Source organism: Emydura macquarii, unplaced genomic scaffold (assembly GCF_026122565.2).
Source record: "Emydura macquarii macquarii isolate MOO-44397 ecotype Brisbane River unplaced genomic scaffold, CSIRO-AGI_Emac_v2 contig_2205, whole genome shotgun sequence".
Classification (NCBI taxonomy): Eukaryota; Metazoa; Chordata; order Testudines; family Chelidae; genus Emydura; species Emydura macquarii.
In genome coordinates, this window is record NW_027132342.1 from 20,986,874 (window position 1) to 21,006,959 (window position 20,086).

At 45.2% G+C, this 20,086-nt stretch overlaps 1 protein-coding gene across 1 annotated transcript in view; it reads left to right on the top strand.

The window, feature by feature from the left end:
• GRIN2B (glutamate ionotropic receptor NMDA type subunit 2B) overlaps nt 1-20,086 on the top strand; it is a 226,343-nt gene that overhangs the window by 194,523 nt on the left and 11,734 nt on the right. The window contains exons 7-9 of the mRNA XM_067559660.1: nt 685-838; nt 2,657-2,782; nt 6,727-6,956. Coding sequence (XP_067415761.1) covers nt 685-838; nt 2,657-2,782; nt 6,727-6,956 — 510 coding nt within the window. The remainder of the gene's footprint in view (nt 1-684; nt 839-2,656; nt 2,783-6,726; nt 6,957-20,086) is intronic.

The following is a 20,086-nucleotide window of genomic DNA, read 5'->3' on the forward strand; positions in this document are numbered from 1 at the left end:
TAGTTCATTTGATTATGTTGACTCCTGGCTGAGGCATCAGTTTGCCTTTTGTCTCTGAGGAACTGGTTTGTGCCTGCTTTTCTAAATTTGGAACGTGTCTTATACAGTAGAATTTTATAACATCACATACAATGTTGACGCACACATTTTACCAGGACAATAATGTTCAGCAAATTATGTGTTTTCGAATGATACCTCACAAGGCATACTTTGTACAAAATTTATCACAGTCTTGTAAAAAGGATGAACATAAGGATACAGATTGTCACATGTCCCTGCACCAAGTAGTTACAATCTAAATTAAGGCAAAAGAGAAGGGATAATGACAGACATTGGAGTGGGAGTGGGAAGGGAAGACAAGGATAACAGAAATAAGGTAATGTCTTCTAGGCAGATGATGTGTTTATCCTGAGAGCTATACAGGTATACTCTAAATATCTTTTTTTTTTTAACACACGTAACATTCTTTGAGTAGAAGATTAATATTTATAATTCTCTTGGAAAAACTGTGTCTTGAAAAGAAATAAGAAAGAGGAAATGATGGAAGCAAAGAGAGGAAGAGAATTCCGGGCATAAAGGGGGGTATGAAAAGGTGGGAGTGGGAGAAGATGCTCCTGGGGTGGAGTCCTTAACAGTGAGCATGAGTGAAACCAGCCTCAGTAACTGTCTTTCTCCTTATCTGAGGTGGTCACTAAGCGGGCCTACATGGCGGTGGGATCCCTCACCATAAATGAGGAGCGTTCAGAGGTGGTGGACTTCTCTGTGCCCTTCATCGAGACAGGAATCAGTGTCATGGTGTCACGTAGCAACGGGACTGTCTCACCTTCTGCCTTCCTAGGTAAACGCTTCTCCTGAGGTGGTTGGGGGGGAGGGGAGGGACGACTAGTGTCATGACAAAGCAGCCAAACAGTCCTTGTGAGTCTCTGAGGCATTCCCAATGAAGGAGTTTCAGGCAAGGACTTTTTTTTCTTCAAGTCATTTTATTTCAAAAGGCCAAGAAAGCAAAATCCAGGCAAATGCAAACAATCAAGGTCCAGGAGCTCCAGAATATTTCTCAGTGATCTTTAGGCATAAAGCTAGGACGGAGGTGACTCACGTACAGCTCTTAGCCTACAGTACACAGTATCACTATGGATCTGTCTACACTGCTCTCAGTGATGTGACTGCAGCATGCGTGGACATACCTGACCTAGTTTTGATTTAACTAGCTCCAATAACAATAGCAGTGTGCCCACCCAAGACCCTGGGTACCTCCTTTAAAGACTTGCCCATCCTGCTGTGGCTTTGCTTCTACTGTTATAGGAGCTAACTAGTTCAAAATTAGCTTGAGTATGTCTACATTGCTGCAGTCACGCTTCTGATTACAGGGTAGATGTGCCATGTGGCTCATCTAGTATCATTACCAGTGAGTGGGAGCCAGAAGAAAATTGGTACAGGTCCTCTTGCCAGGACTTGTGCTCGTCCTTAGTGATAACACAATGAGGGTGGTAAGACATGGTAAGACGTGGCTTTAGACATGTCATCCTACGAGGACACGTTAACCTGAGCTTCCGATGGCACTGTATCTGGTGGAAGTTAACTATCTAACAACACTTCTGAAAAAGAGTAGAGCAATCCCTGTGCTAGGCCAAGATTCCATCCCCCAGTAAAACAGGTTCCAGTGTCCCAACGTAGTTGAGAGTGATCACTGAGTGCAGAGTTGCTGCTGCTTTCCTTAAACAGTTACTACATTCCAACTATCTACCACTGTGCTTTATAAAATACTTTGAGATACAGCAAAGCATAAAAAGTAAGCTATAGAATCACAGTCTGCTCTCTGACCCTGATCCTCACACACTTAGGTACATGAGTAGTTTCATGTGGATAAGGAAGGTTATCTAAACCTGTTTGGGCTGGGATTCTCAGAAGATAATGCTTGTCTTATAAGCTTTTATTTATATTATAAGCTCCAGTATTTTCTGACTTTGGCCAGGTCCTGAAATATCACCAGGAAATTTAAAACAGCAGCAGCAACAAAATTAATACAGTTTTTTTGAACTTCAAATAGGCTTGGGTTCAAAGTTTGACTGAAGATTGGAGCGGGTTCATATTTGATCTGAACTTGTCCAGCCCTGTCACTGCTCCTTAGGCTTGGAGAAGCTAGCTTTGAGCAAACACTCGCAGAATATGAACGGTAGTGTTTCTAGTACAGCCTGGTGCTCTCAATTGCCAAGAGGCAGGGTGGAACATTGGTAGAACTACCATAATTCTGGTTGAACTGGAAAGACGTCAGGTTCAGGCAGCACCCCAAAATTCAGATGCTTCAGATGCTGAGCCTTATGCAAACCTGTTTGATTCCCAGAAATGGACTGAAGGACTTAATGAGACGAGCCTTTCATCATTTCATTTAATCTGTGCCTTGTTCCAGGTGGAACTGGGAATCACACACACAGCCATGGACATGAAAAATAGAATAAAAAATTAAACTTTTTTTCCAGTCTCAAGCTTTGAGGCTTGATTTGAGGTGGGGGAGTGAAGCTTTGGCAACTGTATCTTATTCTATGCAAACCAGTCCCCATGCCCAACCTCTAGCTGGAACCCCGTGAGTGGGATAGTAAGCTGGCTGTGGTGTATCTGGCCTTTTACCCTGTGCCCTGTTTTTCTGTCTCTTGTCCAGAACCATTCAGTGCTGACGTATGGGTGATGATGTTTGTGATGCTGCTCATAATCTCTGCAGTGGCTGTCTTTGTCTTTGAGTACTTCAGCCCCGTGGGTTACAATCGGTGCCTTGCTGATGGCAGAGGTAAGAGGAGCCTTTTCCACTTTAAGCTTCTCTCCCTTCTCATCTTGGCTCCTTAGTCTTTGGAAGTTCCTTTTCCCACTACACATGCTCATGGATCCACTTGTATCTCCTTGTTTGGTCTAGGAAGGGAAGGGAGGGAGGTGGGAAGATGACTCTTAGGATAATAATGGGTATGGGTAATCTGCTTGGCTCAGGAGTCTGTGATGTAGATCCTTTCATCTATAGAGTGGCAGGGAGGGGAAATGGCTACTGGTATCTAGCACTGGCACTGCCTGTGCTGTAAGCCTTTTTGGAATAATTAGGGGGCTTGGCACTGCCAGTCCACCTTTCATCAGTGCTATGTTTCACTTTAAAAAAGTAAAAAGTAAAAGCCCAGAGAGAACCCCTCCCCCCCATTATATTCTTCTATGCCCCAGCCTTGGGATCCATTACCTGGTTATGTCCCCACCCCTTTTCGTTTTAAAGCTCTTTTGTTGACCAAAGGTTCTCAGAAGACTGGGAAAGTGAGAAACTGATTTTCCTGGGGATGAATGAGGAGTTATTTTGCAGGGGCTGGGGGAATGGCGGGGGCAAGTCTGATCTCTCTCTGGGATGCTCAGAAACCTTCTTCCCTGGGAGAAGAAGAGATGAGTCAGAGAAGAGGACAGAGAGACAGGGTTTTTTGCATTAGTGGAAATGGAATGCTCAGCAGTTAAGATTGCTACTTTCTCCTTAATCTCACTCCAATATGAATTGGTCCCCAACCTAAGGCCTTCTGTTTTGTCAGCACAATGGTCACTTAACAACAGCTGAACTCAGATGTTTGTTTGAAAATATGTTCACATGCCTGCCAAGCTATTGCCTCAAGCTGATTTATACCACCAAGTTAGAGAGCACTGAAAAAAGGGAATTTGTCATGGAAATACAGACAGAGACCGAAGTAAAGCTATGCCAGCGGGGACTTCTCTAATAACACTGAGCTGTGGACAACATGTATGGGCAGATGCACATATCTAAACAGATATATGGACAGATGGAAATAGCTGTGAGGTTAAAGGGAGAGACTAATACAGATGTGCAAACAGCTGCTGATATTAATACAGCTGTGCAGCCAGATGCAGATATTAAACTAGCTGCATGGACAGATGCAAATAATAACATGTCTGAATAGTTCTAAATATTACATGTTCAGACATGTTTTTGTTAGCTCGAATGTGTGTAAAAGTGCGGACGTGGATGGCAGGTGCATATGTTATAGTGTTTGCGTGGTAGCTAATGCGCTACTTAAGGTTACTTTGAGACTCCTATCACTGTGTGGTTCTGTGGTTGACAATGCAGTTGTGAAAATATGCAGTGAAATGAGTTGAGAGATTAATGTTTTAGGATGGAATTTTCAAAAGCACCCAAGGGCATGTCTACACTGCAGTTAAAAACAGGCGGCTGGCCCCTGCCAGCTGACTCAGCCTGAGCCCCACCAGCCTAAGGGGCTGTTTCATTGCAGTGTCGACTTTGGGACTCAGGCAGGACCCTGGGCTCTAGGACTCTGTGAGGTGAGAGGGTCCCACAGCTCAGGCTTGCAGCCTGAGCCCCAAAGTCTAAACAGCAATTAAACAACCTCTTAGCCGGAGTCAGCTGGCACAGGCCAGCCGCAGGTGTCTAATTGCAGTATAGACACACCCTGAGTGACCTAGATACTGACACTCAGCAGGACTTGTGCCCCTAAGTCATGAGGGCATTTTGAAAATCCCATTCTTAGCCTCTCTCTACTCTTTTCTCTTAAAAATAAATTAATGACAATGCACAAAACAATGCTAATGTCATATTAACCGTACAGTTATAAGCACCCAAAAAGCCAGGAAGTGCAAAAATTTATGTTTCTCACAATAACTCATCTCCATTGTGTATGGAGGATCCAGTTTTGCCTCATCTGATACATTCTCACTGGAGTCACCTGGAGTTGTGTATGTGCACCTCCAAGGTTGGAATCAGGCCCCTTGCATTTTAAAGTTATATTCATAATAAAATAATTAGTTATCCCAAAGGGCGAGGATGTAGCTGGCATGTCATGGGTAGGAAAGGAGGTTCAGAAACCTTCCCTCCCTTGTGCTCCTCTGCAGGAGTCAGCCACAGTCACCATAATCAGCACAAAGACTATATCTAAGGCTATGTCTACACTAGAGAGTTATAGTGGCACAGCTGTACCGATGCAGCTGTGCCACTGTAATATCTCTCATGTAACCACTCTATGCCGACAGGAAAGAGCTCTTCTGTTGACATAATTAAACCACCTCCAGTGACGCTGTCCCACCTACATAGCGCTGTCCACACCGGCGCTTCTGTTGGTGTAACTTATGTCGCTCAGGGGGCATTTTTTCACCCCTGAGTGACATAAGTTATACCAGCAAAAATGGTAGTGTAGACATAGCCTAAGTGTAGCACAACTGCTAGTAGCAGATGCTCTGCCAATGCAGCAGGAGGGTGGGAGTATGGCCCTGCCCTTTCCATACCACACAGTGGGGCCTAGTCGATAGTGCACTGGATTTGGACTCAGGAGACCTGGGTGCTATTCCTGGCTTGACCACTGGGCAAGGGCAAGTCAGTTCACCTCAAGTCAGTTCACCTCAACGTGCCTCAGTTTACCTATCTGTAAAATGGGGATAATGATACGGACCTCCTTTGTAAAGCACTTTGAAATCTAGCGATGAAGAGGGCTATATAGGAATGAGGTATTGTTACTACACCAGTTAGTTGAGTTAAGCTGACACCAGAGGTGACATATGATGCAGCCTGTGAAAGTGTGGTGAAGCTCCCACTTGGACAGTTGCTTTCTGAGAAGAATCCTTGGCATAATTCCCATTGTAATCTCTCTCCCAACCTTATAGAGGCAAATTCCAGTCTGTCCCTCAGAGATCTCTAACACTGTGTCTGGTATATTCAGTGTAGAAGAGATAAGGCTGCCATAATAACTTTACAATTTTCAGATTCTGAGTTTTCAAAATGATAAGCTGAGTGCTATATTAACAGATGTAAAAACAACGAGAGTCCTGTAGCACCTTAAAGACTAACAAATTTCAATGGGCATAAGCTTTCGTGGGCTGATGAAGTGGGTTGCAGCCCACGAAAGCTTATGCCTGCTGAAATTTGTTAGTCTTTAAGGTGCTACAGGACTCTTGTTGTTTTTGCTGTTTACAGACTATAACATGGCTACCCCTCTGGAAATTAACAGATGTGTTTGTTATTGTTAGAGTAAGGTTCTGCTCTGAAAAGTGAATATGTCAGAATGGTCCCTTCTTGCATGGCAGATCTGTTCCTTGTATGTCAGATTCAGAGCCAGAGCTCCTGACTTTCTGAAGAAGTAAGATCTGACTGTTTTTTACTACTGTCTGCCCCTCAGAGCCAACACGGTTTGGGGAGATTGAGCTGAGCTCTTTTATAGCTCCTGTATCATCAACAAAATGGCTAAAGGAAATCTATCTGTAAGGTTTCCTGGGCAACCCTGTTGTCTTCAGATTGGGGATTTACGTATGCCTGGGCCAGCCCATTAAGGGTGCTAGTTTGCACGGGCATCCCAGAGGGAGTAATTTGAGAGCAGTGGGATTGAACAGCTGTAAGTGAGGGCAGAATTTGTCTGGCAGAATCTTTATTACTGGTAATGATGCCCAAGCCAGAAAGGAACAGTTTGGCTTTCAGATTCCAGGGGGAGTTAGAAGAAAACATCTCTTTTCCTTGTAAAATGTACTAGTTTGCAAACAAAATCCTGGCGACATGATAAACACGGAAGTCCACACAGCCATTTATCACAAAGTCACTTTTCAGAGTGAGGCTGCGCTTTAGTCCAGCTGCAAAGACACATGTGAGTGCAGATGCAACTATTAAGCCCATGATCATGTTGCATGAGTAAGTAGAACTGCAGACTGCTTGTCCTGAGGTTTTCACTGCCTGTGTTTGTTCCTTGGTCACTCCAGAGCCAGGTGGTCCCTCTTTCACCATTGGCAAAGCTATCTGGCTGCTGTGGGGTCTGGTGTTTAACAACTCCGTGCCGGTGCAGAATCCCAAAGGTACCACTAGCAAGATCATGGTGTCCGTGTGGGCCTTCTTTGCTGTCATCTTCCTGGCCAGCTATACTGCCAACCTGGCTGCCTTCATGATCCAAGAGGAGTACGTGGACCAGGTGTCTGGACTGAGCGACAAAAAGGTAACAGATCCACCCAAACTTGAAAGCATCTTTCCCCAGGGCAGAGACTGCTCCCTCTCCCACCCGTTCTAATCAGCAACTTGTTCAGTCTAAAGACTCAGCATCGATGCAGTCTCTGGGCTAAATACTGCTAATACTAGGCACTGAAAAACAGGAGCACTTTACGTGTTCAAAGCACTGTGCAAAGAGAACGAATGGGGTAACAGCATTGGAGATCATTTTGTAAAATCTGTGGGCCAGAGCCACTGCTAATGTAAATTAGCATATATCTATTAAAGTTAGTCCACACACTGGTTTCCACAAGTAGAGAAACTGGCCCTGTATTTTAATACTCACTGTTATGAACACATGCTTAGAAGCTCAGACCAGAAATGCTTTTCTTTTCTGAACAGTTTTCTATCCCTTGTTTACACACACTGGTTTTTGTTATCTCAGAGTAATAAATCACTTATGCTGGGTGGTGCACATTGGTTTGTTCTGATAGGATTGTTACATGTGCAGGATAGCACTCACTTCTTTGTTAGGGTAAGGTTGTTTATGAGCACTAGGCTGTGCACTCTGGTTTATTTTTATTATATGGGTACTCATAAGTATGCTGCTGTAGGTTCTTGTTTGTTAGCTTAGTGTTCATTATTGAACCCCTGGGCTGCTCAAACTGCTTTATTGCTGTAGGGTTGCTGCTAAGGTTGCAAATCCTTTTCTTATTATATGGTGGCTAGTGAGAACGGGACTGTACACACTGGCTTGTTAATTGCAGGCCTGGCTTGTTATAGTCAAGGCTCTGTCTACTCCTTGACAAGGTAGACCCAGTTCCGGGGCCAGGTCCCCTAGTGTAGACAATGCTTCTGTGCAGCAGGCTGGAAGTTCTGTGACAGATTGATTTACATTCTTTAAAAATAGCATTTTTAATGGAATGAAATATGTCCGTGAATAATTCCAACCTGTATAGTAGCCCTCGTAGTGTTTGTTTTGATAGTATCTTCACTTTGTTTCATCCAGTCTCCACATTTTCACATTTTGGTGCGGCACAGTTTTTTGTATTGACAACACATTACTGCATGGTAAAAGCTGTCAGGGAGAAAGCTGGAAGTTGGGCAGCTGCTTAAGGCACGATTGGGGCTTTTGGCACCAGAGGAATCATGGGTCATTGTATGGGTATGTGAGATAAACATATTAGCTGGAAGTTTCGACAGAAATGATCATCACTAAAATAGTTAAGTCTTGACATTAACTTATCATTATTAGGTTTCACTATTAACAACCCACTGAATTGAATACACCTCCAAGTCTTTTTTCAGGCTGCATGCAGACTCAGGAAGACAACACATCTGTTCATACTCTGTGCATATTTTAAGGTATTCTTCACACCCATGACAGGATATGCATAAAATATGAAGTTGAGTCTGTGGCAAATTCCACAGCTTCAGATTCATGGTGGGCTCTGGACCTTGGTCGTATTGTTGAGGATATTATTGTAGGGTTGCTGAAATGCGGTGGGCCTGGCTCCTCTTCCCCAAACTTTGTTTATACATTTCTAATTGTTTTGGATATTTTCTACACGACAGCCCAAGTTTGTCAGAAGAGAGAAGGTATACTGATCATGTTCAGCTAAGCAGGGTGTCACGCAAACATGGTTTTCAGCGCTGATGGTGCTTTGGGGATAGAATTGCAAAGTTTTGCAACAAAATCTGGAACCAGGTGAAACTGGCCTAGCAACAGTTCAGGAGGTTTCATAGCATCTCAGGCCCAAGTTTTACTCTGCAATGTGCCCCACCCGTGCCCTGTGAGGGGGAGGCCGGGAAAGCTCTACTTCAGCCGAAAGCTTGCTGAGTAAATAATCTACGACCACATCTTAATGGGTTTTCACTCACTTCACACCTGAAGAGGCACAAGCTACCAAAGACAGAATTTTCAAGCAGCAATATGTATGACCTTGAGCAGTTGCTAAATGCCCTAGGCTGTCTGGTTGAAATTCACTCCTGTGCAGAGGGCCCCCCACAAAGCCCATAGATCACATATGCCCCACTTACACTCCGAATACAGGGTTTAAAATAGGACTTGAGTGCTGCATAGGCTTTGGTCTGACTCTCTGCCTGAAGGGTGAATGTAACTCAGGGTGAGCAGTATGGGTGCTGAGCTCCCTTCCTGCTTTCCCTAGCTTAGCTTCTCCCAGCTGGCTTGGCAGAAGGGATACTGGGAGGAGACAATAGCTGACAAACCACAGAAGGACAAGATGAGAACAAACGTACATCCTTGTAAGGAATCAAGGGCACCTACGCTCTCTGGGGGTCTCTTCCCCCAAGGTGCCAAACCACTGAAATCTTGCCTTTGGCAGTCATTGGGGCAGCAAAAACCTCCCAGCCTATCACATTTTCTGGGGAGGGACAGGTACCTCTAGCAAGACAAGGGTCAGGGGACAAAATAGCCCAAGCTAATACTGAGGGTCTGATTACTTTAAGGGATATTAGCCTTCCTTCCACTCATCTCCTAGGCTTCTCGCATTTGTCAGCAAAAGCCTTTAATTGCAGGAAGATGTTAGGTTGAGGATCCCACCTTTAACTGTGGAGGAATCCAAAATGCCAGACGTAGTAAGAAGGAAAACAAGACTGTCACCACCTGTGGCTTTGTATCATCAGTCAAGTTCACGTGAACTACTGCAGAGGACATTTCCATTGATAGTGTCTCCTTGGATGTAAGGCTCTGCTCTAGAAAAGGTACTAGAGCACTAGACTCTCAACTTTTGGCTTCCCCAGACCTCTCTCTCCAGTAGCCCCTAATAATATGGACTGAAATGACCAGTCTTGTAGAGACTGTCCTTTTCAGGACCTATCCTAACATTTTTCCTCAGAGGCCCTGTTGCTGCTATGCAGGGATCTCACCAAATTACTAAAGTTCACCCCACCCCCATTTCTCCTCTGCCTGATCCTGGCATGCTTTCTGCTTTCTCTGAGGAGAATAAGCTTGACAATGCTACTCTTTTCCAGCCAGTTGTCCAAAAATTAATACATGGACTGCTCCAGATTCTCACTGACTTCATCTGTTAATTCCTCCAAGTTATAAGGCTTCCTGCTGATAAAATCATGCTCTGTGCTGTGGTCCTTAAAATAGATTCAGTTGTAGCCAATATTTTTGGGGAGGGAATTCCCCTACCCATTGAAGGCAATTGGCTCCAGGAATCCTGGAAGCAAATATGTGGATGATCTTTTAAAAAGGTTCCAAGAATTCTCTAATTGCCGTTTAGCCCTTTCCATTCACCCGCTTTACTCAGATGGGGCTGTGAGTGGCTCACTGAACTACACTGCTTTGCTGGGACAGCTCCTCTTAGGCTGTCTACACTGCTGTTAGCCCAAGTGACCACCCAGATCAGCCTAGCCCCGCTGTGCACATCCCCACAGCAAAGCCGTACCCACATTACTGAATCTTAACTATTTCTGCACTTGTCCATGTGTGTCTTTGGGTATATCTCATGGTTCTTTGTGCTGAGACATTATAGGATTTTTCCCTCAGTCAGTTGTGTCAATTGCAGGAGAAATTCTCTGCCCTTTAGAGGGGAATTGTGGGAAAGGCAACGGAGGACTATCATCACTCGACTGATTTAGCTTGCATCCTCACTGCAAAGCCTCCACTCAAGTTTTAGCCGACAGCCTCAGATGAACCATCTAGCTTGGGTTGAAAGCACCACTAAACTTGGGTGAGATGTTTTGTGTGTGGACAAGAAAGGGATTAGGGGCAACACCTGAGTAAGACTTCAAGTTAGCTCATACCCTTAAGGAGGAAATTCTCTGCCCTTTGAGACATGGCGTCTGATTCACTCAGGAAGTGGAACCCAGGCTGTGGGCCTGGCAATGGAAAGTCTGGCTGGAGGACAGTCATAGCACACAACAGGGTGAGCCATCTGAAATGCTTTTTCTTTTGGGGTGTCTGGAGCTGGCTAGCAGGGCTCACTCCGGAGAGGAGAAGGCCAGCTGTGAGACGGTGGACTCACACCACCACATAGAAAGTTTAGTGGATATTTCCTCAAGTTCTGATCAGGTCCTTGGCTCTGGGCACTATTTATTAACAACCAATTTTTCCCTGTGGCACTCTCAGGCTGTTCCTGTGGGATTACACTCCACAGGCCATCCACCAGCGGGTTGCACATGAAATGTGCTCTCTCAATCTTCAGCATAGCCAGGTTGCTAAGGTGACTGGGCCCTATGGCCAACCCCCAAGTCCATCCCTTCCAGGGTATTGTCTCCTCTCCCTGCCACAGCACTCCCTCAGCAGCAGCACTTCTTCAGACACAGCACGTCCTTCTTGGGTGTCTTCAGCAGCAGCAGCAGCACCATCTCTCTTTGTTACAGCCCTCCTTGCAGGAATAGGAACAGGCACCTTTCAGCAACCAGCCTCTTTCCTCTCCCAGGACTCCTCTTTTTGTGCCCCACAGCAGGCCTGGCTCTTGGCCCCCAGGCAGGCAAGCCAAAATTGGCACAGGTGCAGCTGAGCCCTCAACCTTAAAGGCCAGCCCAAACCATGAGACCAGAACACCTGGGAGGTGCACTGAGCTAGCTACTCTCTTGAGCTAAGCTCTGCTTGATGCTTCACAGGAGAGTCGGGATCTGGATACGGCTCCCTGATTCTCAAGTGGCTCTGGCTGCAGTGTAAATTGAAGAAGCCTGGGGGCTGCTGTAATGGTGATAGGCAGCAGATGGTCAGTAAGGGACAACATGCCAGCTGCGAATTGGCATTGTGGAGCGGAGCTTACACCTCTCTCCATTTGTCCACACAATCCAGCATGCCCATCTGCCACACCCCTCTGACTGTTGGAGCGGAACAGTTGAAGTCAGAGCCAACTCTGTGGACTTCATGTCAGCTGAAATTTCCCCTCCATCTGGGGATGTTCACCTTGGCAGCTGTGGTCAGATTCTGGCTCCTTCGTGACATTTGAGCAGCACGAAGGGGTCAGAACAGCAGCAGTGAATCTCGCCCTCTGAGGCTGCCAGTCATTGCTCTCAATTTAGGAGCCATTGGGGGAGGCCCTGTTTGCCCTCAGTGAGTCTTTCTCTCATGCAGGCCAGGAAGTCCTAGTCTGGACAGACCACTCAACAGTCGTGGCCTGCTTGAACAAGCAGTAAGGACCAAAGCATGCTCAAAGTCCAGACTTCAACTTCTGTGAAATCAGAAGAAATCTAACAGCTTTGGGGGCTCTCATCGCCTAGGGAGGCAAATCACCTCACAGGAGTCCATGTGCTCTGGTTCCGAGTCCGTGTGTCCTGAGAGAGTCTACCCCTCTAGTAGCTGTTAGCCTTCTTCTCAAATGTCCCTGCTTCAGAGTTCTGCATCTGGCTCCCAGACCTGGGTTTTTCTTGGCTTTAATCAGGGGACATAACCCAGTTTCTGATAATGAGGGTTTCAGACACGCTTGTAGAAACAAGTGGCTGCTGTATTTCAGTTTTCTGAAGGCAATAAATACAGAAATCAGAATATAAATGACATAAAGTATGAAATAATCTGCTAGCTATACATACATTTCCATTCATATACAGTAGTAATAGAATAGAAGCAAATATGAATGGCCAGCAGTGCATTTAAATAATGCATGTGGAGATGAGACAAATTAATAAAAAAAAATAAAATTAAGAAAATAAATAGGGTCTGTGCATTGGTTGAAAATGCCCAAGAATGTAGTAAAGCAAAGTACCAAAATGATCTTCTCCTAATAGACATAAAGTGCAGAGAAATGACCATCTAGCTTTTTGTAAATTAATGTAGATTGTCTAGGTTTCAGATGTAATTACATTTTTTTTAAAAGTTAATGAAATGTTAAGGTGACAGCCCCATGGGCTGTGCAGCACATTAAACCTAAGTTATACAACCTGGCCCCCAGATATGCAAAGCACTTAAGCACGTGCTTAACTTTGAGCATGTGACTAGCCACATTAAAGTCAATGGAATGCTACTCATGATTAAAGTTAAGCACATGCCTACATGCTTTGCTGGGCTGTGTGGTCATATACCGTAAATCTCTGCTCTGTGGGAGGCTAGGAAGAATGCCGGGTGGGAACCTTCTTTGTTTACAGTTCTCCTTTGGAGTGCAGGAGCAGGGCTCATCTTCCTTGTGCCTTAAAAGACCTGCAGGAGGGGAAACTACCTGGCCATGTGGCTTGGAGGTAGAAGTGGAGCTTGCAGGAAGGCACTTCACAGCAACACAAGATTTTTTTGGGTGGTATTTGTGTGGATTTACATGACAAAAAGAGGCTTGTATTGTGGCAACTTTAGAAGGTGGAAATTGTGCAACCATTTCAGTGGCAGCACAATTGTATTGTTCATTCTGTGGGACCTTAGTTGAGGTTATGAATTAGCTGGACAAAAGTCAGACAACTCATAATTGAAGATCCCACAGCAACTTTAAGGCTGTCCTCTTGCAAGTAAAGCAGGGTTTATCTTACATGCTCATAGAATCCTGGTCTGTGTCACATCCTATTTGGAAAAATGAATTATATAATAGAATAGGATTGCACTGCTTTCTCCACTGCTTCTCCAGTCAGACTTTACATAAGTTGGATTGTGTGCTGTCTTTTGTGTAAAATAACCTTTCTAGTTAACGTTAGATGCACATCTGCAGAGCTTTCTATCACTGCATAATATAGTGTATATCAATCAATGAACTGTACGCGCACAAGATTTAGAGCCAAGGTTCACATTCAACTCTGAATTTCCTGACTTTTATGCCATATGATGATCTCTCTGCACATCATTATAAATTGTCAATTACTGTGATGGAGAATAACAGTCAGACTGGAATTTCTTATTCGCCCATATACATGCAGTGAGTTACAGCACAAATTGTACAGTCTTCCGACTGGGCTTGATTTTTGAGTTCCAGTGAGATCCTCAAAACAAACCACTGTGCTTGATGAAAATTGGTTCAGTAGTTTTGAAGCTATGGATGTTTAAAAGCAGCAGGTTTTGAAACATTCTCTTTCTTTTCCTCCCCACCCTTTCTTCTTTCATTTCTCTCTTTTTTTAAACCTCCGCTCAAACAGGAGGGGTTTAGGACACTGGCAAGGCTGTGATGCGCTTTAACTGTGACTCCCAGGATCTTCTTTCTTCTCTGGCTCTGCAGGGATTAATGGCAGTAAAAATGTGTAATGGGGCTCTTCAGGATTAATGGCAGTACAAATGTGGTATTGTCAGGAATTTAAGCAGATAAGACACACGAGGTGCAAATGTGCTGAGTAAGGCTCTGGATTTGATTTATCCCTTCTAGTGAAGGCAGATGCAACTCCTTGGGCTTTGCTATGCTCATGGCAGAATGAGGGGATTCACGCTATCCCTAACTTCCTCTGTGTTATGTAGGATGTCAGACTATGTGATCACAGTGGTCCCATCTGGCCTTGGAATCTGTCAATCTATAATCTACCCTTATTGCACTGGCACATCACAGGCATCACTAACTATTTTCTGGTCCTTTTTTTCTTTTAATCTTCACTTGGTATTAACTTTTTGTAGACTGCAGTTATATTTGGACCAGCTATGGATACTCTATTTTAACTCATATCCGGTAACCCACTGAACTGTAACACTTATGGCCTGGTCTACATGAGAAAATTAGGTCAGCATAACTATGTCGCTCAGAGGTGTGAAACATCCACACCTCTGAGCAGTGTTGTTAAGGTGACCTAAGTTCCTGTGTAGACAGTGTTAGGTCGACAGAAGACTTCGCTACCACCTCTCATGGAGGTGGATTACCTGTGCTGACAGGAGCATCTCTCCCATCAGCGTAGATAGTGTCTACACCAGTGGTTCCCAACCTTTTTGGTTTGAGGGCCACAAATATCAATTTTACAACCCCTGGTGGGCCACCATCTATCAACTCATAAAAAATGAGGTGTACACACCGTTAAGGACGTGTACACACCGTTAAGGACTACAAATCACTACATAGTTAAAGTAAACATTTTGATGCTACTGTGCTCAGTTTTACGTTCACTATTTTACACCTACAAATTACTCACAGTATGTCACACACTCACAGACAAAGCACTAGTATAGATGAATGGCTGTCACTGCACACTGAAGCACATGACCTGGCAGCTGTCACGGCGGGTGGCCTGCTAAGTGCAGGCCAGACAGGAAGGCACTAATTTTTAGAGTCCTGCCCCTCCTTGAGCATGGTGGGTCCTGGCTGCTCTGCCAGAAGCCCTTATCTTCCTTCCCCCTCCCCCCACTGCAGCCAGATGGAAGGAGTTCAGTGAGGAGGCTGCCTCCCTGCTGATCTCCCATTCCTCTGGCTGCAGGGGGGAAACAGCATGCATCCTGTAGCCCTGCATGCTCTACATAGGTCCCTAGGCAGTGGCTCCCTTCTGCAGCGAAGGGAACGGGAGATCAGTGCTCCCCTCCCTCTGGCTTCAGCAGGGACCCAGTGCCTAGGGACCCAGGCGGAGCGCTTTGCCCTGCTCCCTGCTACAGCCAGGGAGAGGGGAGCATTGCACCAGTCTTGTAGCCCCACGGCAACGCGCTCCATCTGGATCCTTAGGCGGCGGGCCACTTTGAAAGACCCCGCGAGCTACTTTTGGCCCCCGGGCCATGGTTGGAAACCACTGGTCTACACTGAAGCACTAAAGCAGTGCAGCTGTGCTACTGTAGCATTTTAAGAGTAGACAAGCCCTAAGTCTGTGCTAATCGTATCATGTATTAGTGTGTGAAGTGGCCTTAGTGTTCTGCTTGATTGAGAGGCTAAGGGATCCCGGAATGAGCATGGTTTTCTTTTGGTGAAGAGGCCTGAAGTGCCTCTAGAGATCCGACTGAGGCGAGCCTTTATGGTCCGATGGGTGTGCACTGACGAAGCATTATAGCCCTGTGATGAAGAGACTGCGTGGTCTGTATACATAGGGACCTAGTTGGTGAAGAGGCCATGTAGTCCTGATGTACAGATGGTGTTCTGGTGGTGAGTGTGTTTGCAAAGGCCTCGTCATGAAGAGGCTGCAGAGCCCTGATGTGTATGTAGCGCTTGGGTCAGTGAAGGGGCTGTCTAGCCCCAGTGAGTGCATGGTGATCCGGTTGATAACTAGCACTGAGATGCAGTCTGGTCAGAGAAGAGGCAATACAGCCCTGAGGTTGGTAGTGATCCATTTAGTACAGAGACTGCTCAGGCTTGACATGTGCATAGTGATCCAGTCAGAGAAGAGACTATATAGTCCCACTGTGAGCATTTCTTTGGCAGTAATTACATGTGACGGAAGCTGCTTCTACCAATTGGATCACTGCTTTCATCTCAGTCATTTTACAAGGACAACTATTTTTAAACTTGCTATTTTTGAACTTCCTTTCTTTTTTTTTCATCTCTGAATTGTTCCCAATTTGCTCCGTTCCTTTGCCTGACCCAGTGGTGTCACTATTTCACCTGCAGACATTCTTGCATCTTGCACATTTGCTAGGTGGAACCTGCCCCCTTCCCCCACTTTTATGGATGGGTTTAATCTAATTCTTTGCCAATGCTGTTACAGTCAGCAGCGTTAACATTGATACCCCCTTGAGACTCATCTAAGCAGTGCAGAGAACAAGGCACTATGCACAAGAAGGCCAGGGAATTTGGACCACAGAATATTTGTGAACATGATAAACCATAAGAGCACCACCTGCGGGAATGAATGCATTTTTAGGACTTCCCACTGCTGTACATTAGATTTGACACTGTCCCCTCACATTGCCATTTAGAATCAGGGCAGTGTATTTTTTCATTGTAAATGGTGGGAGAAATCAAGGGACCAGTATTTCACCACTGAAGTCCTAGGTTTGAATCCTGCCATGGGGCTGATGGGGGAATACAGAGAGGGAGAGGAAATGTGGAGATGGGAGAAAGGGAGGAACTGGATGTTTGTAGCCACCTAGAATGGACTCTGGATTCAGTCTTGGGAAGAAAAAGTGTCTGAAATGGAAAAGTCTGGTGTCCAAGTGGGAAAGAGGGGGACAAGCTGGGACGAAGCTTAAGAAGTCTCTGTACGAGGGAACTGTCATTAACTAAGGAATGAGCAGCATTGTCTCTTAAGCCTGCTCTACTCACGGATTTTGTGCCTATGTCACCCCTTAGGTGCCTTATCCCAATTATGGAAACAAACTATACAGGTATAAGGCACCTTTTTACCAATATAGCTGTCCCCCTAGGGGCGGTACAAGTTTTGTGTGTAAACACACCCTTAGAAGAAAGGAATACAGACACAACCTCTGTTGATGATGACCATTAATATATTCCAGTAGCACTAAAAATGTAGTAGGCACTTTCCGATTACCAATCAAGGTACAGTCTCCGCTCCAAAGACCTCACAATCTAAAAAAGACAAGGATGAAAGAGGGGGCAAAGGGGTACTGTCCAGAAGCAAAGTGACCAGGGTGATAATGAGCATATATCTCAACAGAAACAACTATGTATCTTTTGGTTTTGAATTGTTTATTTTTTAATGTAATGTCTTCGTAAAGTCTTGGAGTCACCCTCAGATTGGTCCCAGGTGGGGATGATGCAGAGACCTAGTGTACCATGTGAATCAACCAAATGTAAGCCAAGCAAAAACTCACCTGGTATGGTAAAAGGCGATATAGACAGGAGTAAGGGGATGCAATTCAGAAAGGGAAAATATAGGCCGACTATCAGGAACCATTACTGTTAAGTTGTGAAGCCATTTCCTAAGGGAAGTGGTGGAAGTGTGGGATGTGTAAAACTTGATTGGACAAAGCACTAGAAAATGTACTATAAGGAACAGCCCTGCATGGACTGGTAGATGGACCAGATGACCAAGTAGGTCTTTTCCATCTCTAATTTCTGTGATAAGATCAATCCTGGGGGAAAGCCACACAACAGCTTCTGGTTCACTGAGCGATGTGGCTGGATATTGTCAGATAATCCAGCATGTTTCAGTGAATTATCTCGGGCAACATCTAGAAAATGAAATGTCTCTCTTTTTCTCATTTTTACACCCACATAACATAGCACAGATTCATACACATCACAGCTGACACATATACACCATCTCACATAATCTCTCTGTCACACATACACACATGCCTTGTCTCAGTGTCAGTCACACATGCCATAAGACATCCCCACACACATATCACACAGCATTGGGCGCACTATGGGCTGGTGTACACTTCAATGTTTTGTCAGCATAGCTATGTTGGTCACGGATGTGATTTTTTTCCCCACACCTGAATGACGTAGCTATGCTTGCTGGCAAAAGCTCTAGAGTAGATGCACTTATAGCAATAAAAAAGTCTTTTTGCTGGCATAGTTTATTCAATTCAGGGAACAAGGTAAAGGTATGCCAGCAACAGAACTCTTCTTCTGATTTAAGCTACATCTCCATTTGGGGTGTTTGCCAGTGTAGCTAGAATGGCAAACCTTTCTGCTGTGAACAATGCCTGTAACACACAGACAACCATGTGCAGATACATTTTTTGCTGGGAACCGTTTGGTGATAGACAATATATTTCTTCTTTTCTTTTTTTTTTTTAAATCTCCTCAAATTAATTATGGCCAATTAGCTAACCCCTTTCCACTTATCCCTGCCAATCACAGCTGTCTGAATGGGGGGAAAAAACTGTCACCTGTTTCATTATGCAAACTGATATCCAAACAGCTGAAAACAATGTAGCCTTCTGTGTGGCATGGCTCCAAATTGCTAATAAGATTCCACTGCCAGACAAGTCACTTAACCCACTGCTGCTGAAAGCTTTCATGGAGGCGTGTGGGGGGAGCAGGAAGTGAGACTCTCAGCTCTGGGTGGCTGGCACAGTCATGGGCATAGTGTTTGTTTAAACCCCTAAGAACTGGTAAGATCTCAGTTCCAGAGGGGATGGCTTCCCAAAGTCACTGCTCGGTTTTGATTTACTACTCATTTTCAATGAAGGATGAGGAATGTGAACGAGGTGCAGCTGTGGGGCTTCAAATGTACATAGCCACAAAAATGCACACACAGATACAGACAGAACCATACTAAGACATTTCTGGACAAAAGCGCTCTGTACTGTATCCAGATAAACCAATACAGTACGCACACACACACATTTTGTCCACTCCCTGTAACTCTCCACCTGTGGAGATTGTTCTTCCACTTGTGTTGTTGCTCTGTCTGCCCCTTTCCCTTCTCTGTAAGGAGTGGAGAGGAGTTACTGCCAAGTGTCACTGTCACTCTTTAGCTGACATGTGGATGTTGTTTGGGGTGTCTGAGGAGCCCTGCTACCCTGGGGGCGGAGTAGCTGTGCCACTGAGTGTTTGTAGAGGGGGTTTTTAAAATGTGTGGTTGGGGAGCAGCTTAGGGAAGTGGAATTTAGATACTGACCCTTTACATAAGCATCTACATTTAATTTCTGAATCCATATCTAATGAGGCCCCCAACAGTGACCCTCTCCATAAAATGCACCTTCAGCAGGCCTCAGTCAGCGCCTATCCTATATTGTCTTCTCCTGGGTAGGCCCAACAGCATGCTTTTGAGCTGGCACCTTATGGGGAAGCTGGGGAGGGAGGCCCACTCCCCCTATTTGGTTCCTTCAGTGGCAACTAGGAGACCAGCTCTCCTTGCTAAGAACTTCAGCAGCAGCTATCAGTCCTGCTTCCCTCTTTTGGCTCTCCCAGTGAAGGCTAACAGACTAGATCCCCGGTTCTGCATCTTTGAGGGTCCAGCAGGAGACACATCCCTTCTCCTAATATGGAAGTGCTGGCATTTTCTGAGGGAGAAATGGTCATCCTGCTCTGCCACTAATTGCTGTGTTTGGGGAGCAATAGAAGCAAGCAGAAATGCTCTGCTTGGTCCTGCTGCTCCTGGCTCTTTAGAATGTCGAGCACAGTGGATATTATACTTCCATAGTAAGCTAGGATGTTCTCCAATCCCTAGTGAAAAGGACAGAATAGGGTTCTTTTGGGACTATCTTCCCCTGAAAAATGAAATTATATGATCATGTCTCTGAGAGTGAGGAATTTTCTCCTTTCCCAACCCTCTTCTTTCTCTCTTGGGTCCCATGGACTGTTGAGTGGCAGCTGGGCATCAGTTCTTGTCACTGTTACGAACACAAAGCCAGGAGTCTGGGGATGAATATTTATGTGTGTTCTTGACAAGATTTAGAGCCAAGGGTCTCTGGGTCTGGGTATCTCATGG